Below are 25873 nucleotides of genomic sequence, written 5' to 3' on the forward strand. Positions count from 1 at the left end.
TAAGGATATGATTTGGTATCTGCATGTTACAATAGATTAACCGAGTATAAGTCCAGAAGGGACCCTTCTGATCATCTAATCTGACTTCCTGTGTAACACAGGCCATGAATTACTTCCTGTTTGAACATGAGTGTATCTTTTTAGAAAAAAAATCCAATCTGATTTAAATATTTTCAGTGATGGAGAATCCACCACAACCATTAGGAAGCTGCTCTAACGATCGCTGTAATGTGATAATGCTGATTTAATATAAGGGTGATCCCAAAATGTTTGCCCTTTGCATACTTTTAACTGGGCTGATGGTAACAGTATATTTTCATTGTGCATTTCTCAACTGACAGATGGGACTGTTTACTCTGTCTACTATTACTGATTTGCGCACACACAAGCTGTAATAATACAAGCTTGATTTATGTTCTTGAATTTACTAGCTAATGCCAGCAACAAACGTGTAACCTGTTTCTTCGGATTTCTTTAATTTGTATTGGATATGTAATAATATAGCTGAAGGAAGGAATCCACTGTACCCTTTTTTAAAAACCTAGTTTTCTAATGCTGAAATGTCTAACCCCAACTCCAACCCACATATGACTGATTTTTTTCTCTTGGTTTGTTTTGTGTATGTCCCCTGTCTTAGGATGGGTCAAATCTGAGTGCCAGCCAGAGAGCATATGCTCCAGAACAGCTGCAAAAACAAGAAAATCTTACTGTTGATACTCAGTACTATCTGTCACAACAGATTCACCCAGTAGTGGCTCGAATCTGTGAGCCCATAGATGGAATTGACTCTGTTCTCATTGCAACATGGTTAGGTAAGTATATAAAACTCACTTTATCCAGAGAGCATCAAGGGGCGGAGTGAGCGTAATTAATGCACATCATTTCTTAGCAGAAGCACAGTAGGGAATATGTTCTTCAGGTCAGTCTGTGTTGGGGAGAGAATAGTTAGGGAATGTCTACACTGCCGCTAGAAATGAACCTCCAAGCCTGGGTAGACAGACTCATGCTAGCTCGCTAAAAATATCAGCGTGGGCATTGCTACACGCATGGCAGCTTCGGCTAGCCGCCCAAACGCAAACCTAGGGGTTTGGGCAGGCTTGGACTTGGACAGCTAAACAAAAATGCTGCCTCTGCTGCAGCTGCAGCGTGTGGTTGGCTCTGCTTGAATGAGCAGGAGGCTGCCGACCCAGGCTGGGAGGCATGGCTTTCCGCTGCCGTGTGGTCACGCTCTTCTACTTCGTAGGACCTGGGTAGCTCAGCAGTGTGGATTTAGTTGTATGCTTAGTCACATGAGTAGTCCTATTGACTTGAGTGGAGTTACTCATGTGAGTAAGTGCTCATCTGTAATGAGTGAGGGTTGTAAAATCTAACTCTGTCTGGCACCCTTTAGTTTTTATCCATGGCAGCCCTGTTGTTTCTTCACAAGCTTTTCTTAAGTTGCTAAAACATACTGTGCAGTTACAGAGTCTGTGCTCTTTAGTATCTGTCCAGGGAGAAAAAACCTTGCAGCTCTGTTAATATTTTTAATCTCTAATGGCAAGGTAAATCTTTCCAGAAATATGGCAATAAAGACCTTTTTCCTAGAATATAGCAGGCAGGCAGCTCTAATAATCCATAGTAATGGATCCTTCCTTCCTTGTGTGTCAGGCATGTAGAAAAATCAATAGACACGATTACTGCTGCAGGTGCACACAGATTCACCCATTTTCACTCAGCCCGAGAGAGGTGCGGGTGCCTGAGCTTTTCTTAAGAAAACTGTTTTTCTTTAGGAGATGTCAGAAAAAACAGTAAAACTTTTCCTAACCCACACAGCTTATTTTACACAACAAGTGATCCTCCACAGGCTCCCTATCCAGAGGAAAAGTTCAGTGTTTAGTAAGTTACTTGTAAATCTTCTCCAACAAAGGGTTTATTTTCTAACTCTTTTATAGAAAATATGACATGACTATTCATATACATCATTTTTCATTTTGTTTCCTCCCCAAAAGTAATTAATTGGCTGAGCTGATGGAGGTCTGACGTTCAACTTGACAGCATTTCTTTGTCTGTCTGTCATTGCATATGTAATGGGATAACTTTGGAACACTGCATCCAATCAATAGAGCCCTGCAAATCCTGGGCCCTGCGGCTCTCCGCTTTATATCTGTGGGCCATGTTTGTGGATTGCAGATCAGATGGCTCTACCAATCTATTCTAAAATATGAGGGAGTATTCTAGGCATCAGTGGCCATAACCTTATTGATTAGAGAAAATTGGAAAATGGGAGACGCACGAAGCCCCTGCCAGCTGTTTAGCACAGCCACAGCCTCGAGCACCTCTGCAGTTGTCTAGATCAAACTGGTTGATGGCCCCATTAGCACTTTCCAGCATAGCAATGGTCCTATCTCATCTCTGCCCATTCTTCCAATAGAGTTTTACATGTTGACACCCTGAATGATTTATCTCCCAGACAGAAAGAAGAATAATGTTGGAGGAGTGGGGTGGAGGAAGAATGGGGGGAGAAAGGAATGGGAGCATGCACACAGCCCCTGGCATGGGGAGAGGGAAGCATGGAGCACAAAGAACCCCTCGTGAAGGGAAGATTGGGGAGTCCTGGTATGGGGGAAAGAGGAAGGAGAGGTATGGAGAGCCCCTACCATGGGGAAGGAATGTGGGAAAGGAGGGGTGGGGGGAAGACAGAGCCCCCCTGCATGGGGAAGGGCATGATGAAGGTTTTCTTAGTCCCTGCCATGGGTGGAGAATGTACAACCCTTCTATTGGGGACCCCTGCTGAGGGTTTTGAACATTAAGGGATGCACTGAAACCTTGCTTAGAGGAGACTGGGGATGCTGGTGTGGGGGGAAGGGGAATGGAAAGGGGCACAGAACCCCAGGTCAGGAGGTTGGGGGTATCTGATACGGGGCGATAGAGGGCACACAGAGCCTTTGCTGTGGGAAATAAGGGGGACATTAGGGGCATGGCAGTGCACAGAGGGCTATTTATGAGGAGAGGGAAATGGGGGACCTGGTATGGGAGGAGAGGGAAATGGGAGCTCACAGAACCCCTCTTGGGGAAGACTGGGAGGAGTTTCAGAAAGTCCCTGAAAAACGGGGATGGGAGGATGGCACACAAGGAGCTTGTGGGCAGGAATGGAAGGGATGCAAGGACCACTTGATGTGTGCAATAAGCTTGGCCTACGTAAGCTGTGAAGCATGCAGTGCTCAAGAAAATAGTTATGAGCTCCCTAATGAGAGAGAGAGAGAGATCTTGAGCTCCCTTACCAGGATCAGTTCCCTCACTGAAGGGTGCTCTAAAATATCATATGCTCCCTTGGAAGAGGAAGCTTCTTTATCAGATTGGGAAAAAAGATGCAAGCAGCATTAAAATAGATGTTTTATGCAGGGATCTATGGCTTGGAGGAAGTTGGAACTCTTAATGTTTTGCTAAGAGATATTGACAAGGCTCTGTCCTCCCATAATAGAATGTTAAAAAGATTAAAAGGAAAAAAATTGGATTTTGCCATTTTAACTATTAACTTTCAAGCTGGTGCTATAGAATCATAGAATCGTAGGACTGGAAGAAACCTCAATAGGTCATCTAGTGCAGTCCTGCCTTGATTGCAGGGGACTGAAGTATTATCTAGACCATCCCTGACAGGTATCCAACCTGCTCTTAAAAATCCCCGATGATGGAGATTCCACAACCTCCCTAGGCAAATTATTCCAGTGCTTAACTACCCTTACAGTTAGGAAGTTTTTTCTGATGTCCAACCTAAACTGCCCTTGCTGCAATTTAAGCCCATTGCTTCTTGTCCTATCCCCAGACATTAAGGAGAACAACTTTTCTCCCTCCTCCTTGTGACAACGTTTTATATACTTGAAAACTGTTATCCTGTCCCCTGTCTTCTGTTCTCCAAATAAACAAACCCAATTTTTTCAGTCTTCCCTCATAGTTCATGTCTTCTACACCTTTAATCATTTTTGTTGCTCTTCTCTGGACTCTCTTCAATTTGTCCATGTCCTTCTTGAAATGTGGCGCCCAGAACTGGACACAATAGTCCAGTTGATGTCTAATCATCGTGGAGTAGAGTGGAAGAATTACTTCTCGTGTATTGCTTACAACACTCCCTTTAATACATCCCAGAACAATGTTTGGGTTTTTTTGCAACAGTGTTACACTGTTGACTCATATTTAGCTTATGATCCACTGTGACCCCCATATCTCTTTCTTCAGTACTCCTTCCTAGGCAGTCATTTCCTGTTTTTTATGTGTACAACTGACTGTTCCTTCCTAAGTGGAGTACTTCACATTTTTCCTTATTGAATTTCATCCTGTTTGCTTCAGACCATTTCTCTAGTTTGTCCAGATCATTTTGAATTTTAATCCTGTCCTCCAAAGCTCTTGCACCCTTCCCAAGCCCATCGTCCACAAAATTTATAAGTGTACTCTATATGCCATTATTTAAATCATTGATGAAGATTCTTCACACAACGCAGTCAACCTGTGGAACTCTTTGCCAGAGGATGTTGTGAAGTCCAAGACTATAACAGGGTTAAAAAAAGAACTAGATAAATTCATGGAATATAGGTCCATCAATGGCTATTAGCCAGGATTGGCAGAGGTTGTGTCCCTAGCGTCTGTTCACCAGAAACTGGGAATGCATGACAGGAGATGGATCACTTGATGATTTACTTGTTCTGTTTATTCCCTCTGGGGCACCTGGAATTGGCCACCATTGGAAGAAGGGATAATGGGCTAGATGGACCTTTGGTCTGACCCAGTATGGCCGTTCTCATGTTCTTATATTGAACAGGATCAGACTCAGAACTGATCCCTATAGGATTCCACTTGAAATGCCCTTCCATCTTGACTACGAACCACTGATGATTACTTTCTGGGAATGGTTTTCCAACCAATTATGTACCCTCCTTATGGTAGTTGCATCTAGGTTGTATTTCCTTAGTTTGTTTATGAGAAGGTCATGCAAGACAGTATCAAAAGCCTTACTAAAGTCAAGATATACCACATCTACTGCTTCATTCTTATCCACAAGACTTGTTACCCTGTGAAAGAGAACTGTTTGGTTGGTTTGACATTATTTGTTCTTGACAAGTCCATGCTGACTGTTAGTTATCACCTTATTATCTTCTAGGTGTTTGAAGTTAAGTTAACTGGTCTGTAATTCCTGGGTTGTCCTTATTTCTCTTTTTATAGATTGGCACTATGTTTTTCCCTTTTCTCATCCCCTGGAATGTTTCCCATCTTCCATGACTTTTCAAAGATAATCGCTAATAAATCACTAATGGTTATGTCTGTGTCCAGTGGAATGCTAACTTGCAAGAATGCCAACTTTGCATATGAGTTTCAGAACAATCAAAAGTCAGACCCTACAGTTCAGAGGCAGTGGACATTTTGGTAATGGCCTAGATAGAGCAGTTGAAGATTTAATCTTGTATAATCCTGAGGCAAAGAAAGATAAAAAGATTCCCGAGTTATATCCATTTGTTTTCAAAAGCCAAAAAAATTCTTCAGAAGATTATGCTAGCCTAATAGATATAGGACCAGGTTTTCAAAAGTGTTCAGGATCCACAATTGGGGTTCTAAAGAGCTTAGTTTCCATTTAGGCACTCCTAAATGTAATGGCTAGATTTTAAAAACTGTACAACTCTCAGTAGAGTCTATTGTTTTCAAATGCATAAACTGCATTTTGCAGCACAATTCAAGATGGAAATTTTTTGGTATATAATATTTCTACAGCAGAGATTTTTTTAAGCATCTGTAGCCCTGCCAGACTGATCGTCCATATACCTATTGCAGCATCTTGTAAGATTAACAACCAAATGGGTTCAGTTTGATATCTCCATGCCCCTAAAGTTTCCTTATTTTGGCAGCATTTTATCAGGTATTTTCTCAAGCATGTAAACTGTATTGGATGGTAGAAGCCAGGTCTTTTTTCCAGAGACCCACATTAAAAGTAAAAATATTATTCTCACATAGTTGATCAGAGTTCTGTCATAAATCTTTGAGTGATCTAGAATCATTCCAGGCTCGAATTAGTTATTCTGGGATCTTTCTGCAATACTGGGGGTGGCCTACATACATTTGTCTCTGAATGCATCAGAAATTTTATTTTTATAGTGGCTAGAATGTCTTATTCAGCCTCATCAGGTAGCTAAACAAATCATTTGACTCTTTAATGGGTTCTTGTTTTTACTTAGGCAATGTCTACACCAGGCAACTGTGTTGCTGTAGTTAGACGCTTATTACAGTGACAGAAGCTGTAAGTAAATCCACCTCTCTGAGAGGTGGTAACTAGGTTCATGAAACAATTTGTTTGTTGACCTAGTAATGTCTGCCCTGGAGCTTAGGTTGGCTTAACTACATCAGAGGGTGTGAAATTTTTCACAGCACAGAGCAATGTAGCTAAACTGACCTAAATTTGTAGTATAGAACATGTCTTAGTCTCTGTTACACAGGAAATCCTGGCTTTCTCTCTCCTTGCAGTGGGTCCAAGAACATTTCTTTCTTTCTGAAGAAACTCTCCGTTCTGGATAATTTTAGGAAAATATTGTGTCTGATGGATTAAACTTTGCTTATCTTTTCAAACAGTTGGATATGAATTGAGCCACTGTAGTGAGAAATGTCATGTGAACCAGATGTCTTTGCAGAGCAAGCGATCAAAGAGTGTGAAACATCTTCAGATCTCCTATTTAACAGAATTGGGTCACTCTCCATTTAGCGAATGCTGCAGTGATGGCTCACCTTACTAGTCATGGCAGATGAAGTGTAGCCCTGCTCAGGGAAACATTGCTTATCTTGGAATGAGCAGAAAAGATTTTCTGTGACGATAAAGCACTCCACATACTATGCTGGTGATTTCAGCCTCAGAGCAGACTAGTTCAGCCACTCTATTTTAAATGCTGGAGAATAGAACTTCAGTCCATAAGTATTACACCAGATTTGCAGAATGTAGATAACTCTAAATAACAGATTTATTTGCTTATAAATTCCATCTGTAAATTCTCTATCTTTGGACTTGCGGTGGGGAGAAGAGGAATCTGACTAGTGTTAGGGATGTATAGATTTACTGTTCCTGAAAATCACAGCAAACTCTACATGTTCCTTCCTTTTTCCTTTCATTATTACAAAGGTCCTGAGAAAATGAGTGACCAAATGAAACTGATTCCCACAGCCCCAGTGTGGCTCTGAATAAATTGGTTTACAGACCTGACCCTATTGTCCATAACCCAGTTCCATTAGATCCTCACAGAAGCAGCCTATTGTGTCTCTTGCACCCATCTCAGCAGCCTGTCCAAAAGGGTTATGATTTGTGGTACCTTGATTCTGAAGTGCCATGCAATGTCAATATCCTTCTTGAGTGATAAATTGCTGGAGAACATTCTCCAGAAGACAATGAGTTTCTCCTTTTTGGTGTGAACTATCTAACTTATTTAACTTTCTCCAATGCAACCTAGAGCAAGATCTGTCTCGGGTACCATTTTCAAAAGGTCAACATTCTCAAATTTACTTCTGTCCTAGGCTCTACTGCGTTTTTCTCTCTCATCCCTTAGTAAGGTGTTTTCTAAAAGCAGCCAAGCAACTGAGACACACATTCTGTGGCGTTCACTCCTCCTTTGAAGACTGTGCGAATTACTGAAGCTGTTTGCTACATAAAAGGGAATTTCCCCATATCTGTATAATTGATTTCCATGAGAAATTCCAGTGGTCCATAGGCCTGTGCCGATACTGGTGTTCTTTATTTGACATGCAAGCAGTTTTGCAACATGTTAATTTTAGGAAAGTTACTCTTCTAGTTCCTGTTTAGTTTAGTCATGGTGACTACTTTTTTCAGGAGATGCTTTTTCTTCTGGTAATCTCTGCCTGTCGTCTTTGTTCTGAGGAGAACCCATTTGTATGGGCTACCAAATGTAATTTTATAGGTTGGATAAAGTTCAAAAGATGTTGTATTGGGAATTAACAAAGCAAGCTGCCTTTTAAATTATTTATTTTACAGCTCTCCAAATTGTGCTACTCTCTTCACTATACATTTAAATTGTACGTGTTCGTGCCCCCAGAGAATTAACAGTCTATTTTGTCATATTATACAATGAAGGGAAACCAGATCTGTGGGTTTGAATAGGAGGGAGAGGAAAGACAAAGCAGTATGATTATATTTCCTAACCACCACATCCATGAATTGATCAGTTTTAGTTTTAATAAATCTTGGTTATTCAAGATTTATTTAGAAAAAAATAACAAAACTGCTCAGCTGTGCTATTCACATACTTTGCTGAGCAATCTTGTATTCCACAATTTCTTAACTGTGGAAATCGGTTAAAGTGTGTGAGTTAGCCCCTTATTTAAATCTCTGGGTGCTGTGAATTTGGTATCAACTGTATAATTCCCTTGGGTGTTATTGACTGTCAGAATTTGTTAACAAGGTGCAGGCCTTCACTTGAAGGGTGATTTAGGGGAGACCATGAGGGTTCTTTTTTGGAGAGCTAGCATGTGGTCTCTTTGGTTTTTTTAACTACAAACATGTACTTAGTGTGTGATAAGTACATTTAAAAAAAAAAAAACAGAGAAAGTAAAGCATTATTGTTTGAGAATAGTCCTGCTCTGGCATGGGAATGGACTGGGTGACTGAATTGATGTGTTCTATCTCTAGATGCTATTTCTATAAACCTTTGTTTATAGTAGTAATACTTACATTTTCATTTTTTTCTTTCCCAGATCAAATTTTAATCACTCCAGTGTATTGGTTATATATAGGTCTTCCTTTTAGAATGTCTATTCAGTCAAACAAATTATTTAAATTAGAAGTATGTTAAGATCCCTATTATCTAAATTTAGGTAACATTGGTAAGGTTATTTGGGCATTTGTATAATGGAGCGTTACTGGCAAAGAAGTCTCCAGTTAGGGGAATTCTTTGCAGTGCATGATATTGAGGGTTTTGATAATCAGAATCTTTCCGTACTTTCAGTATGTATGGAGTTGGGTGCTGAAGTACATTTCCACTTATGTGACGTGATTCTAAAAGAAATTCACACCCTTAGTCTCTAGGTGGCAGCACCAGATACTATTTTTCTTTTGTTTCACAAAACCTCTAATAAGCAAAGGTATAAATATATAAACTTTTCTGTTTGCATAGCTTCCAAAAAAAGGAAGGATTTTTTTAAGACTAATCTCAATTTTTTTAAAGATAATATTAATTTTAGGTCATCTACAGAAATCAGTAAATACCCTATCTCTTGTAGTTGCTCTAAAAACTGACACTTCTTATGACTTCTGCTTTGTTTATGCTCACCACTATAGTCTTTGGAGGAAAAAGCTGCAACTCCTGCTCCCCCGCCACCCCCCAAAAAAAGTCTCTTGCAAAAGTTTTAACTTCAAATTATTTTAGTAACCAAACCAAAATAGTATAAACGTTGGTCATTCATTTAGTATTTTAAAACAACAGTTAAAACTTCAATGGCAACGTACAGATCTTTCTTTTCTTGTATATTTCTGTCATACAAAGGTAAATCTCTTTGGTTTATCTTCACCATTACTTACTTTCTGAAGGATTTTTTTTTTTTTTAAACCATGAATGCATCCTCTCTATTTTTTAAGGCTGACCTATAAGCCAGAGCCTTTAGTGATAGTAAAGTGTTCAGTATGAAACTAAACCTGAAATAATTAGCAAGCCCATATGATTTTGTCAATGTCATGGAAAGATAAGAGTCAAAAGCAGACGTTTATTGCTGACAACTCTTGTGGCCTTCTTTTTAAAAAATGTATTACAAAGGGAAGAGGAGCAGTTTTTCCATTCTTTAAATATTCCATGCTGTGATTTTGTTTACCAAAATAGGGCATTCTGCCTTGCTGTGGAGGATGCAACTTGGTATTCTGAAATGGATTAAGTAACCAAGAAACAATCCATGAAAGGAAATAGTAGATAATATAGGACCCAATTCAGCAAGAAAATCAATTAATATAGGCATGCTTTTTAAGCACCTGATGAGTCCCATTGATTTCAGTGAGACTATTCACATGGGTTAAGTAAGGTATACTTTGCTGAATTATCACCATGATTCTTCTGTTTTCCCCAATCAAAATAGCTAGTCAAATGATAAAAAATAAGTGTTTCTAATTTTTTTGAAAAGTAGATTACCTATTTGTTTGACCATGTGTCTTTTCTACCTACCCCGTCCCACCATTTTTGACAACCTGAACATTGGAAAATCACAGTTTTACTAAAGTCTGTGGTCTTCCTCAGAAAGGGCAAAGTATGATATCCCTTCCTTAATTTTTATTTAGTGAAAGGGATTATCTTAATGTAGTGGAATATTCTGAGAAAGAATTAAAGATACATTCGCAGTTGGAATTTACTGCTATTTCTATATTAAAGTAGCCATCGCTACCTTTTACTCCATGTCTACACTTTCAGCAAAGAGAGAGTGTTCATACTGTACATATGTCCTTGCACTCATTATTGTCTTAGACAGATAGCCCACCTTTTTTTTTCCTTCTGAGAATCTGACATATAAAGAAAATGTTGAGGAGGAGGAGAGAAATTTTAAATAAAACTTTTATCTACCACTTGTCTTGCAGAACATTTGTCTTTTTCAAAGAGTACAGATGAGCTTATTTAAAAAAAAAATGCTCTCTCTCTTAAGGGACCCTGTGTACCATGAAGTGTGTGACAGTTGCTAATAGAAATGTTCTCTTTAATTTCTATTTAATGACCTGTAAAAATCTAATTTGGTATGATGTTAGCCTTTATTCATGTTTGCCTTTTGTGTTTTGTTTTTTTGTTTTTTTTTTAAAAAAAGAGGAAATTCTTAAAACACTGATCTGGGATAAGTTTTTAATTGAAATTAAATAGGTTAAACTGGTATTTTGTTTGCAATACTCTTCTTTCTTTTGCTTAAATATGACCCATTTAGTATTTATAGAAAAATAGTGTAATGATTAAAAAAATAGTTGTAGAATATTTTTATTTTGTGATAAATTTTAAATGGTGTTATACATACAAGTTTAAATGAATTGAATGTTGTGCCCAAGGTGTGTTCTTTATGTCTATGAATATTGTTTCTTTGCACTTGGTAAGACAAAGACTTCAATCTTATAAAGAAGAAGTGGAAAAGGATGAGCATCCAGCTCCAACTTCCCTAAAATTATTGCTGAATTGTCGTATATCACACTTACTTAAATAATGAGATGACACATTTTACTTCCTTACTTCGCTTAATTTTCTTAAACTTTCAGTTTATTCTGAAAATGTTTCTTTCTAGAAATGTTTTATAAGACCTTTTTCTTTTATAATAAAGTAAGCCATTGTTCCTGAACATTTTGTCATATGTCTGTATTAGAATATAAATTTTGATGGACATTTATCTAGATTGTGTTTACCTGGGTTAAAAATAAATTGCAGATCAAGTAACTAGTCCTTTTTTTTTAAAGCGAGGGTTAAACACACTGTGAAAAACATGTCAAGAAATGTGAAATTGACCAGCTTTACTTTGACCCTCAGATAACTAGGAAAAATGAACTTGTGTTGTTTTTTTTCATTGAGTCAATATTTTAAAGATCTTTTCATATATATATATTTGTTTAAATTCTTGGGTTCTGGAAACCAAAAATAAAACATTTTGTCTCCAACACTGCCTTTTTAAATGCTGCTCCTGAATTTTAACCACTGCATTAGATTGAAACCTACATGCTGTTAACCACTGAGCCAAAATGAAATCGACCACTGCATTGAAATCAGAGTTGGCAGTTGTATACGGACTTGAAGGAGTTGGTAATAGCAGTGCACCCGTGTTTCTTTAATGGGGTTTTTATTCTCTGTTTTCAGTTTTAATGGTCCCATTTTGATTTAAAGACGGTTTCTTAATAACGATGCACATTTTATTGAAATATTTTCAATGTAACTTAAAAAGAAAATAACAATAAAACCATCCGCTAGGAATGGTTTCCTCAGAAACAAAATGTTCTGTTGCATACTCCCATGATGGATAATGCAGTGTGCTTCTTTTATTTATAAAGTAATCTTGTATAAAAAGATAAGTGATTTATTCGTGTTACATGAACCTTATCTTAGGTTAAACATTGTGAAATGTATTTATATTTTTTAAAGCAATCTTCTCCTGAGGATAGGTTTTTTAACTTTCTGAATTTACATTTTTGTGACCCATTTTGAATCTGTTGTACCAAATCTAAGGGAAAAAACTGACCTAGCTGAATTGCTTACTTTGGTCTTGGAATTTTTATTTCTCATTAATAGGACTGGATCCATCCCAATTCAAAGTCCATCACCATTACCATAAAGATGAGGAGAACGATGCCTTGCTTGGTGGCCCAGCTCAGCTCACTGATGAGGAGAAATATAGGGACTGTGAAAGATTCAAGTTTTCCTGTCCGAGATGTGGAACAGAGAACATTTATGACAATGTCTTTGATGGTTCGGTTAGTTTTTGGTCTTTTTGTTTCTATAGTTAGGTTTGGGGGGGAGGGGGCTTCCTGTAGAAAAAAAGGGCTTTTCAAACACGGTTCATTGGAATTTGGACACTTTTGATTCTGTTATTGGTAACTTTGGATCAGAGATTATGATGTCAGTGCTGAATCCTATTCCATTCACACATTTCAGCATTGCACATTGTACTCTGGAAGCATTTGTCAGATTAATGAAGCCAAATGGTGTATCTGCTTTGGTTTACAAATAGAAGTTAGTGTAATTATTTTATATTTAATATTTATCTTAACTTTGCAACTTACAATTTTCTATTTAAATAAGCCTGCTTATAGCAGTAACATTTTCTTATCCTTAATCATATTAATTGGAACATAGTGTTTTTGAAAATCAGTGTTTTTCTTTTTACATCCCACTTCCCTTCTTGACAGAAAGGTACTTCTGCGCTATCTTTCTTGCTGTCTTTGTATATCAGACATAAAAAGTCATAGGGGATGCATTCCTGTCAAGAAGTGCTGCCAAAAAATGTATCTCTGACCTTGGCTCAGAACTTGAAAGAGGGCCAGATATTTAACTCTGTTGCGATGTTATGCATGGACTAGTCATTGGCAAATTAGCAGGCTGCAGAGTAATGAAAACCTTGAAAGTTAAAGCAAATATATCCTTTATCTAAATTAAAAGTAATTATTTTAAGTTAATTTGGACAAACAGCAGATGTTTCACATTTTTTGAATCAAAACAAAGCAGTCATTGGAAGCAAGCAAGAGGAAAAAACAGACACAGATCAGCAATGCTTTGTAAATCCTTGACTTTTGCTTCATTACAGCTGTAAATATGATAGTTAATTGCATGGAGGCTTGACGACTTGCAGATGGACTAACTGTAGAAGAGCTTATGTCAAGCTCTAAAATCTCTTACACCTGGAATTGCTTAGTGTTGTGGGTGAGGTTTTAGCCAGATCGGATCAGAAAAGCATGGATTTTAAATATTAATAGGAAAAAAACCCTCACAAACTGTTATAATCTTATAACCATATAGGGTGTTCCTTTACAATGAAAATTTCACTAACTTAATTTTAGCTATTTACAATCAGTCTTTAGGATCTGAAAACTCAATTTCACATGCGTGAAGATATGCAAAATGTTCCAATTGACCATTTAATCAAATGTACAGTCTATAATTTTAGTGGATAAGGTGGTATAAACCTTTATTGTTATTCTTTGTACTTTTAAAAATTATTAAATGAGCCTGAAACAAAAAAGATAGCTTAATGATGTACACTCTTGTAGCACATCTTCACATCTGATGCTTAATAAGAATGATTCCACGACTACGATCAAATAGTCTTGAGAATATGTTGGTGTCCTTGATAAAAGTGATAAGCCTGTCTTTTTCAGGGGAATTGATTTTACTATAGATTTCACAAGTTTATTTTTATTCAACATCATTAGTTGAATGATAAAGTCTGAAGCAGGTGATTTGTTAAGTTCCCCAAATGACCTTTGTTTAAGAGAAGAGTGAGAAGACTGTACATCCTAGCGGAGAAGACTCTTTAGGGATGGAGAAGCCAATTGTCATGGGGTTGGAGGAAGGAAGACCTCTGCCGGGGATTAAATTGAAGAAGGGTTTTACAATATTTTGTCTCTTTATGCATTGCTAGCGTATGTTTGTGTGTATACTGTATATGCACTCTCGTGTGATAACTTTATAGTGGTTTTGTGATTGTGTTCAACATTATTTTAATCTTCAGGGAAAGCTTATGGAACCCAGCTTGCAACAGTGCAGTAAGAAAGAATGTGATGAGTCCCCTTTCCACTGTGTGATTCAAATGAACAACAAACTACTCTTGGATATTAGACGTTACCTAAAAAGCTACTATAATGTAAGTATCCGAAAAGTATTCTTTACAAAGTTAAATTAATCATCAGTTCTCTACTGGGTACTCAGTTTTTCTTGGGGGTGACAAAGTATTCATTTGTGCAGTACTGGTTACTGTGCTTTATAATAGCTGAAAAAACCTTTTTTTCCCCCATAACGAATATGATTTTTATTTTCATTAAAATAGATTGATGGATGTTAAATCCTAATTTAAAATACTTGTTATTTCTAAAAGAAATGTTAACATTCCCTAGTCTAATGGATATGATCATAGAATCCTAGAATATGAGGGTTGGAAGGGACCTCAGGAGGTCATCTAGTCCAACCCCCTGCTCAAATCAGGACCAATCCCTAACTAAATCATCCCAGCCCGGGCTTTGTCAAGCCTGACCTTAAAAACCTCTAAGGAAGGAGATTCCACCAACTCCCTGGGTAACGCATTCCAGTGTTAGATGATAGATAAGAACATTTTAAATTTTTGCTTATAAGTTATTGGCCATGTTACAGATAGAGTAGATCTTTGTATTTTAAGTTCCTTTTTTGAAGAAAAGGTGACTCTACCGCATTGAGAAAAATCTATGAAGGTAGGGATTTGAACATGCAAATACCAACTTTTCTTTTACACTAAATCTGGTTCAAGATGTATTATTTAATAAACAGCCCATTAATTTGAGAAAACAGGCCTTGTCCACAAATAATGTTCTGAAGGGTGATGGAGAATAACTTCTTATTAGCTCTGTGGGTTATGAAGGTTTCTTCCTGGCTTACAAGATTTTTAGAACCACTTTGATACAATTTTTTTAAATCAAATATGTTGAAACCAGACACAAGCATAAAGGTTTTGGCATTCTTGGCATTATACGGCCTCTTCCAAGCAGGATGAAGAAGGTTGTTTAATAGCAAAATGTTACTGCTTGTTCTTGATATATCCATATGTGGTTCAAAAATGTAAATAAGATATCCTATGTATTACAGTGCTCCATGATTCTTATAAACTGGACACAACCACTTCTTGGGTATCAAAGTATTCAGATGTCATGGGACTAATTTAGTCACTTTTATAGTGTACAGACAAACTTAAGTATGACTCTATATATACAATGAAAATGTGTATCTACTGAAATGAGTTCATTTTCTTTTTTTGGTTGCAACATAAATCATAACTAGATCCTGGTGCAGGTTTATGGTGAGATGGGTTGGGAATGTTTCTGTGAAATGGTAAAGGATATTTGTGATTTATAGTAGTCACTGTGAGAACTTCAGATGCTCAGCACTTCTGAAAATAAGGCCTTAGGTGTCTAAAGCTGAATAACCAAAATTAGACTCTGTTTTTGAAAATTTAGTCTTTTGAATGGCTTACCAAATTGATGGTTCCTTTGGCTGAATATTACAAAAGATTTGCAGGGAAGTACAGTAGTAATAATTTGTTCTAATGGCTCCAGTTTATGTTTATGTTCTAATAGCTCTCACTTGTGTTTTGATTTTTTCTCTGTATTAGTTCTTAACACATTATTAAGTAAATGTTTCCATACTTATCACATTGCCAGTGGAAAAAATTTATCTCAATTCCTTTAAGAAATTCTTTTGAAAAAAGGTGTCTTCCTTTATATTTATTTGTAGTATTCGACGGCCCTATTTTCATAGAGCCAAACAGTTCTTTACCATGTTTAAAGTTAGTCACTTAATTAGAAGTGCAAATATGAGAGTTGACGGCATTGGCAGATGGTTTGAATAGGCAACACCACACCGAACGTAAGGGTTTGAGACCTCATATTTATAGATATGCTATTAATTTAACCTTAGCCTAGCAGAAGCTTCCTTTCAAAGTTAATCTGTTTCCAAAATGGACATTCAAATAACATAATTATTGTAACGTAATGAAATTTGCTTTAAGGCAATATATCAAAGCATGTAGCTTTAGTATAAAAGTTGCTTATCTGCTAAACTTTTCTAGATTTGATGCATTTAAATTATTATAATTATTTAACAAGTGATAAGCACATTTCTAGCACTTAATGTGCAAGAAAATGTTACATGCACAGAATGTACAATACTGAGCACATTGAAAGAGACAAATTATGATCAAGTTAAGGGGAAAGAGTTAGTATTGCACTATGCTCTCTGTCCATATCAGTAAAGTTTTGCTGTAGGTTTGTTCCACATCATTATGAAATCAAGTTATAAATCAAAATGCAAAGTGCCATTGTTTGAATGCTGCCAAACGATTAGAAAGGTTCATTACATTCTAATTTTTTATATATCCTTTTCCATGGTCCATAGAAATTGTGATTGAATATAACTAATGAGCTCCTTCATGTGGAAGTTATAGAAGTGTAACAGGGAGTTCCCTGAACTTCGATACATTTTAATAGGAATGAATTGAGCTTTAGACCAGTTGATCAAATTATTTGTACAGCATTTTGAAGGTAAAAAAGCTGTATAAATGCCAAGTATCATTATTAGTCTCCAGAAGATTGAGATTACTGTGCTGCCAGATCTTATTTCCAAATAGAATAGTATTTTTAGTTTGTAAAAAGGTGATTTCTTTGAGTTGGACAGGAAACCTTTATTGTATCTCAGTAACAGTTAGAGAGGCAGGTGCTCTGTGAGCTTCATATCTCTTTTATCCAGTACTTCTAATAGCTGTGTAACAGTTGGAGTTGAACATTTTCAAATGGGATGTTTGGGATAAGTGAAATATATAATCTTATAAACTATAATGACATACATTCTGGTAAAACTTTGGATGAAACTTTGAGACTTGGGTGTAGCGGATCGTTGTTGGAATGGCTGCACCCTTCAGTTATGGAGGAAGTTGTACGTAAAACAGAAATATATCTATATAAAAATTTAGTATTTTGTTTTAACCTTGAAAATATAGTAAACTACATTTTATGAAGGTAACAGTGCCTAGATTCTGATGATTTCTTAACGCCTGTTCCAAAGCCCATTGGAAACAATGGGAGTCTTTCCATTGAGTTCAATGGGCTTTGAATCAGGCCCTTAAGGATTTCAGACCACTCCTCCCTCATTCCTTATTCTGTTTAAGTGGCTTAAAAAGTCCAGCCTTGTAAATTTATCATGAAAATTTACCAGGTTAGGTACAAAATCTGTTTGTCATGGTGCTGATAAAAATCAAATGATATTTTCCTTGTAAAAGACAAAACAAAAACAAAAACCAAATAATTACACCATGGAAGTGGGCAAGTAGAACTGTGCAAGCCTGCTATAATTCCTACTATTTTAACACATGCATTCACCTTTTTGTAAAATACGTTTCTTTGTTGCTAAAACCAGCCTGTTTCCATTTGAACACTGAAATATTGTTTAGCTACCACAAACCGCATTTAGCATTATTCCAGTAGTTAATTCCTTAATATTAAATAACATACACCCAGCCTTGATCTTAATTATTTATTTGTAACTGCAAATATATTAAGCCAAGATGACATCCAAAGATTTTAGTTTCTTTCCAGAGCTGCATTATTCTTTTGAAAGATTGAACTCAGGTTTTTTAAATTCTGCTGCAGAAAAGCAAATAGAGAGAGAGAAATAGCTAATCTAAATTGGGAAATGAAGAGGGCTTTTTTAAGCATGAAAATTTCATCATCTTGTCAGCTGGCAGAATGCCTGCTGTGTGGATTCACAAAGGCTAAGAATTACACTTTCATGAAATTTTCCTCACTAACTGCCCTGGTTAATTTGAAAGATAACCCACTGTTTTAATTCATTCCTCAATTGGGCGGTGCAGGTTTTATTTTTGATCTGACAAAGCATTTGTGTTAATCGTTTTGGCCCTCTACTAGACACTCTTGGGATTGTGCTTTTACAATAAACGTGTCTGTGATAGCTCTTTAGTCTATTATACTTACAATAGATCCATAGAACTGGTAATTAATTCTGTACTGCTTTGGAAGTGGGAAGAATAGGTGTAGCTCTGTCAAGTGCTGCTGGGAAGTTTGTTTAGCTGGTTCATTTTTGAAGTGTTACCCTCAGCCATCAATGAAACATCCATGCTGGAGAGAGGCTAGGACAGAAATCCATGACCATAAATGAGTAAACAAACCCAACTTTTACCTTGAAGAGTAGAGTCACTTAATCAATGGTATCTGCCTCTAATTCCTATGTTGAAAAAGTATAACAGAAACTTCCCGTTTAAATATTTGTCTATAATGTGGGGACACATTATAGAAAGAGTTTGGGGAATAAAGGTTAGCTATTCTATTGCCTTTAACAAACCCCAGGAACATCCCAATCCATAACCATAAGAAAACTGGAGAATCTAACACTTAGCACCCCTAAATACCTTCCTCATATTTCCTTTGGTTATTAAGAGAAGAAATGGATTACCAATTTAATATCCACAAATTGAAGCTAAAAACAGAGTACATTACACATGCCATCTGACTGATAGCAAAGTTCACCTTGCATTGAGTGGGTTGTTGATGAAGAACTATTACCACACAATTACCTGTTCTTTTAATGTGCACCTGTGGTGCATCAGCAGCATGTCTGTAGTTAAGGGATAGGTTTAAATATAAGGAAGTCTCAAGTTTATTTCCCATTAGTTCACAATTACTAACACTGTAAAACCTGTTTTGACTTATGCATCTTTGTTTTATGTACAATATTTATTTTAAAAAATGCAACTAGCCTTAAAATAAGGTGTAACAAAATGCCTTTATTTCACAGCCCTTGTCCACTGAACCACTATACCCCACAGATGAAAGTGAGTTTGAAGGCTGTTGAACACTGATAAATAACTTTGTGCTGTTCTGCTGTGAAAATTCAGTGTTCAATAGCCCTCAAAATTTCTCATTTCTTACCTGTGGTGGGGTGGTCTGCTGCTGGCACATTAGGTCTCAATATAAAGCATATAGGTACCCTAGTTGAAGTTCTCTTGAATTATTTTAGTTCTTGTCTATATCTTGGTTTTTGCATTAATATTTAGCACATTTAGAAAGGTGAACTTTTTTAAAAAAAATGCCAAAGAAGTTATAAAAAGCATGTAAATATTGAGATTTCAATACGTACCAACATAACAGTACAAAGATAACAGGTCTGGTTCTGAACCTGGAATCTCCCACACTGCAATCAAAGGCATTGCCAACAAGCTACAGGTGGACACCACGTGAACAGGTAAACATATGATTGTAAGGAATGTGATGACTGTTCTGTAATCATGTTCTCCCAAGATTAATCTGTTGTAAGCTTTTTGGTACTAGTAACTTTAGGGTGTTTAAGCATTTGATAATGAGTAAATAAGACCAAAACACAGGAGAAATTAAGAGGTCATTTGAGGAAGGTGTTAGTCAACTATGATGAGAAGCTGCTATCCAAGCATGAGTATTGACTATTATGGGAAATACATTATCTACTGTATATACATGGATTTGTGAGGCTTTTGCAGAGTTTGGAATTACATCATTGTAGTCTCGCTTTATGAATCAAACACGACGGTGATGTTTCCATAATAGGGGAAGCTTCCAAGTGAAGGCAGAGCTGAAAACAATTGCAGTGCAAAGGAAAGGTAAAAGACTAACATTGGTTCTGTTAGTGGTTCCAAAGGGCCTAAGAATGAATGAAAAGAAAATCTCCCATCAAATTCTCAAGATTTTCTTTGGTTTTTAGTTGGTTTGCCCAATAGCATCGCCTCTGTGTTTCTTTCATTGAGACTGACAGCTAATTTCAGCCAGAACCCTATTTTGGCTAATCACTAGGAAATAGGAGGTTTACTGTTCAATGAGGAAACAATCAAAATACTGATAGTATTGTAGGCCAAACAATCTTAGTCTTCCCTAGAAGCTCATATGTACACTGGACTGGAGATAAGATGAGACCCTTTGGGAAACCATATGGGCCCTTTGGAATGATAAGCAGTTATTCATCACATATTTCATTGAGATTGGGTGAAATTCGGCTTAGAAAATAGGGTATGTTTATCCTTTTCTACCTGCACGGTGTAAGAATGTGCATAATTTTAACTGCGCCGTTATTGACCCACTGTTCCAATGACTGGACAGAATTGTCTCTCTGAGTGTTATGGAAGTAGTGAAGTCCACTTCTGAGTGCATACTATTGAAACCAGTCCATTAACAGAAACAGTGACATGCCTTGACTGCAGCCTGGAGGTCATGATAACGATGACAAAGTGGTGCATGTGCGATAAGAGAGGACAATCATAGCCCCATTCTAGACTTGACTGTTTCCAAAGCAATTTCAATAGCCAACCAGGAACCAATACTGGAATTCAGATTTTCATATTCATGTAATTCTCTTTTAGCATTAATTGTTGAAATACGTATTTACATCTGTCTAGGTTTAGGCTTTTTGCTGTCTGCCATTCAAATTCTTAATGTAATTTAGGATAGAAAAAGACCTCTAATGTGTAAAACACTTGAGATATGACAAGGAATATGAGTCCAATAATTAGTTAAATTTGGGTATGTCTAAAATTTATGAAACAAAGTTGCCAATTCTAACCGTAATTTTGATTGCTATACTTGCACCTCTGACTCAAAGCAAATAATGCTCTTTACAGTGAATTATCAAACAATCAAATACATCTATGCTACTAAGTGAAGCTCTTACTTTTGGAGGCCATTTTAATCATCTTGCTGGAAGATCATCCAAAATGTAGTCCATTGACCTTGAACGTCTTATCCTACATATGGCAGAAGATCCAAAAAGTCTCTAGAGTAGAAGAGGTCACACTTCCACCAGATGTGACTTCCCTTCCCACCTTGGCCTGCTCAGTGTCCTGCTTCCATAGAGGCAACAGGCATTTTTTGTCAATATTTGTTGTCTTTACCAAAATGTTTTCTTACAAGTATAGAATCCTTTGGTTTGACACTACTTTTAGAAAGCTATGGGATGTTTCTGAAAGTTGGTATTGGTATTGGAGAGAGTGAGGGTCTGTCTTAGTATGCATGGCCTCTTCTCAACTACAGCAGCCAAAGTAGCAGATAAGTCTCTTAATGCCATTGGTAAGGCCTCCTCACTGCCAGACCTAGTGGTCCGTGCTCAAAGGCCTCAGGAGGTTAAGGAACAGACAGTAACATTAACTGCTAATACACCTCCTGCACAGGGAATACAGTCTAACCTTCACATTCAGCTGTCAGAGCAGGTAAGCCTCTCTATGCTAAGTGCTAAGACAAAGTAAGTTGGGCAGGTACTGGAACAAGATAAGAAGCCATCTGTAGCTGTTACTATCAGCAGAAACCTAAGTGTCTGTACCTGAGGTTTACTGATACTAATCAGAGGTATTAATTCCCAAAAAGATTTTTATAGTTTTTACCAGCACTGGGGGGTAGGGGGGGAGGGGATAAGTATTTTGTACCAAGAATCCTTTTCCCTGAACATATTGGTTTATTCCTCTTTTTAGTGTCCCTTTGCTTCAAGAAATTTTTCCATTTCAGTGAATCCTTGAAAGTCTCTAGACAGCAGAAAAAAGCAGCTAATGGAAACAAAAAAGTCTCTATCATCCAAGTATTCCGCAATTCATCATTCCATGGAGAAGAAGAAAGTGATTAAATAATGCAAATTAGCATTCTCTGCTCCTTCTAAGAGTCCAGAAAATGTATTCGCCCAAACTTCATTGGACATATCTTCCTCTAATTCTTTCCTTTTCTCAAAACAAAAAGAAAAAAGGGGAAATATCAGATATAAAGATATATTATCTTCGCTATTTGTCCAGGAAGGAAAGTGAAATATCTTCTTCACAATTATAAGAATCGGTCAAAGGACACCACAGATACATAGGTTTTTCTTGCTTTTAAGAAAAATACAGTAGCATCTTTGAATCTTCGGAGGAAGGAAGCAGAACCCTCAAACAGAAAAAGTTATTTTTTCCCCTCCCCTCTTTCTTAAACAATCCCAGAAACTATTGATTTCTGGAATAGATTCAACATAAGATGACCTTGCAAAGTGGAGACACTGTCTTAACAGTTTCCAAATTATGTAAAATTTTGTGAAGCTGAAATATGCTAAGGTAAAGTTCACACACCTGTCAAAGTACTCTTTTCATTAGCAAAAGACAGTAATTCCTTCTGATGAGGGCCTCTTTCCTGAGGATCCTTGGTGCAGAATGATTTTTAGTTTCCTTAGGGAGGAGGTTCTTTGGAGTTCTCTGCTGCATCTATCCTACTTTTATGTCTTTTACATGTTCTGTTATATGTGTTATCTGTGCTATATGCAGCTCTATTTACATTTTATGGTAAAAGTTAAAACTGTCCACCAAGAAAATATCTCTGGTCACTTATTACTGACACCTTCCTAAATGCTATTATTTTCAACAAGATACTTTTCCTCTAATGAAATGACCAGTATGTGCTTGAGGAGAGGCAATTGCCATATCAGATGGATCTTAGCAACTACAAGATTTGCAGTGGTTCAGTGAGGCCCTCAAAAATGAGGTAGCAGAAAATGCAAGAAAAGGAAAGCATATTACTAAATTAAAGAGTCCCTTTTGTTAATTTAATTCTAGACAGTTTAGAAGCATACCACTTTATCAGTACAAAAAATACAGATTTTGGTCCAAACCACTTAGGGAAAGTAGAGGTCAAAGACCAAGCGCAAACAGACCAATTGCATGACTCCAGACACTCAGTGCACCTCCTGAGAAGGTAGTATTCTTGACCCAGTCTCAGAAAATGAGTCTCCATCCTTTGTACCACCTTCAGTGATTAGGAACCTGGAACAGGTAGCTTTTATGGTGCAGGCAATTCATAAACTCCTGTCAGTTGGCACAGCAAAGGCAGCCACTACTGAGTTATGCACTTCTCAGGCATTACTCTTATTTCTTCTTCTGAAATGGCCCATTGAGATCAAATCAGTGCTGGGCTTCAAATAGCTCATCAGGTCCATAGAGAAGCCTTCCTTTAGGAGGGAGATATTGGTATGAATTTCAGCAGTCATGGACAAAAAAAATTTGAGACATTATTTCAGCTTAACCAGTTCCTTTCTTCATGCCTTTATTTTCTCTGTTTACAATTGGCTTTCTTCACTCTGTTTTCAGGGCTATCACTCTACCTAACCCTACCAAGGCAGAATTATATCTTCTGATGTCACTGAATGTGTAAATCAGGTCCTTTTACTAGTGACTGTAGGACATCTATCTTTTTCCTTACGTGAATGACATTCTGATAAAGGTCCAGACAAGAGAAGAAGTAAATATAAACATCCAAGTAGTCATGGAAACCCTCCGGTCCCGTAGATTTGTTTAAATTTAGAGAGAACAAGTCTAATACCCAGTATAGTTTTAGATCATCCAGGAGTAAACAAAAGAGATGCTCTTCAAGCAAGAGTAGTCCTATCTGAAGAAAGGAGCCGGGAAGCTGTAGTCTGATATACATCCACTACTGAGCAGTAAGCATCCAGCTGCAGCCTCTCTTCTATGGGTTCTGGGCATAACAGTGTCCTTGAGAGAGTTGCTACAGTGGGGAATGTTTCAAGAATGCCTCTCCATTTGTGACAGGTTTCAGAGTAGCAGCCGTGTTAGTCTGTATCTGCAAAAAAAAAAGGAGGACTTGTGGCACCTTAGAGACTAACAAATTTATTTGAGCATAAGCTTTCGTTGTCTAAATTTGTTAGTCTCTAAGATACCACAAGTCCTCCTTTTCTCTCTCCATTTGTGTAACTGTGTTTTGCACAAAAATTGAGATCACAATCAAAAAGAAACCTCACACTCTTCCCCTGTCCCACAACATGACAGCATTCTTTGTTTGGTGTACATACTCAAATTAGATCATAAGAGATGCTAGTCTCCAGAGCTGGGGATGTGCATGGGAAGCAGAATTTTATTCCTGGAGTGTGATCTAAGGGGTGGGTGGGGACCCACAGTGTAATTTTTTTTTTCCATGATTTGATTAGTTTTACAGAAGTTTGTAGGACTGAAGCTAGATGTGCCGGCTATACAAGAGCTGTGTATTATTCACTGATCAAGACAGATAACAGCTCGATGATGAGAGACTTTAGACAAGTAGCATGAGTGCCTTTCAGCTACTCACTCTACATCAGGAATCAGTAGCCCTTTTCTTTTGGGCAGAATGGAATATTCAGTCCCTTGAGGCCATACACCGAGAATACTAGAAATATAAGGCTGAAAAGCACCTTAAGAAGAGACATGCACTGATGCAGGATCGAATAAACCTAGACCGTCCCTGACGGCTGTTTGTCTAACCTGTTTTTAAAAATGGCCAGTGATTGGGATTCCACAACCTCCATTGGAAGCCTACGCCAGAGCTTAACTATGCTTACAGTTAGAAAGTGTTTCTTAATATCTAACCTAAATCTTCCTCCCTGCAGATTAAGCCCCTTGCTTATTGTCCTGCCTTCCGAGGATATGAGGAATTGATCAGTCCTTTTTATAGCAGCCTTTATAATGTTTGGAGACAGTTATCAGGTTCCCCTCTCAGTTGTCTTTTCTGAAAACTAAACATGCACAGTTTTCTAAACTGATTATCATTCCTGTTACTCTCCCCTGCAGTCTTTCCAATTTCTCCACATCTTTCCTAAAGTGTGGTGTCCACAATTGGATACAGTACTTCAGTTGAGGCATCACCATGCTAAGTAGAACTCGACAACTACTTCCCATGTCTTGACACGCCAGTTAATACACACCAGAACATTTAGTCTTTTTTACAGCTGCATTGAACTGATGACTCATTCAGTTTATCTGCTAGAGTACCCCAGATCCTTTTCAGCAGCACTACCACCTAGCCAGTTATTCCCTATTTTGTAGTTGTGCATTTGATTTTTCCTTCCTAAAGGAAGTACTTTGCACTTGTCTTGAGTGAAATTCATCTTGTTAAATTCAGACCAATTCTCCAATTTTTCATGGTGGTTTTGAATTCTAATCCTGCCCTCCAAAGTGCTTGCAACCTCTCCCAACTTTGTATCTCTGCATATTTTATAAGCATACCCTCCACTCCATTATCCATGTTATTAATGAAAATAATGAATAGCACTGAACCCAGGACTGACCCCTGTGGGACCTCACTAGATACATCCTCCCAATTTGGCAGTGAACCGTGGATGATTACTCTTTAAAGTACAGTATTTCAACCAGTTTTGCACTTATAGTTTTGCACTCCCCTTATAGTAATTTCATCAAGACCATGTCTGTAGTTAGCTTATGAGAATGTCATGTGGGACTCAACTCAAAATATATCACATCTGTTGCTTCCCCCCATCCACTAGGACAGTAACAATGTCAAAGAAGGAAATTAGGTAGGTTTGGCGTAATCTTTTTTTTTTCTTTACAAATCCATGCTGGTTATTCCTTATAACCCTGTGTTTCTCTGGGTGATTCCGTAATGGTTGGTTGTTAATTTGTTCCAGTATCTTTCCTGGTATCAAAATTGGGCTGTGAGTGGTATATAATTCTCTGGGTGCTATTGGTTCCTCCTTTTTAAAGACAGGAACCATGTTTGCTCTTCTCCAGTCCTCTGGGACCTCACCTGTCCACCTGGAATTCTTGAATATAATTGCTAACTGTTCCAAGATTGTTGCAGATAGTTCCTTAAGGATGAATTTAATCAGGCCATGCTGCTTTGAATACA

At 37.4% G+C, this 25873-nt stretch overlaps 1 protein-coding gene across 1 annotated transcript in view; it reads left to right on the forward strand.

Annotated features, from left to right (window-relative positions):
• The window catches only part of POLA1 (DNA polymerase alpha 1, catalytic subunit), a 353817-nt gene that overhangs the window by 172858 nt on the left and 155086 nt on the right, over positions 1–25873 (forward strand). Inside the window, exons 32-34 of the mRNA XM_077807202.1 lie at positions 638–812; positions 12249–12430; positions 14185–14316. Of these exons, the coding sequence (XP_077663328.1) occupies positions 638–812; positions 12249–12430; positions 14185–14316 (489 nt within the window). The remainder of the gene's footprint in view (positions 1–637; positions 813–12248; positions 12431–14184; positions 14317–25873) is intronic.

The sequence above is a fragment of the Eretmochelys imbricata genome, chromosome 1 (assembly GCF_965152235.1).
Source record: "Eretmochelys imbricata isolate rEreImb1 chromosome 1, rEreImb1.hap1, whole genome shotgun sequence".
Taxonomy (NCBI): Eukaryota; Metazoa; Chordata; order Testudines; family Cheloniidae; genus Eretmochelys; species Eretmochelys imbricata.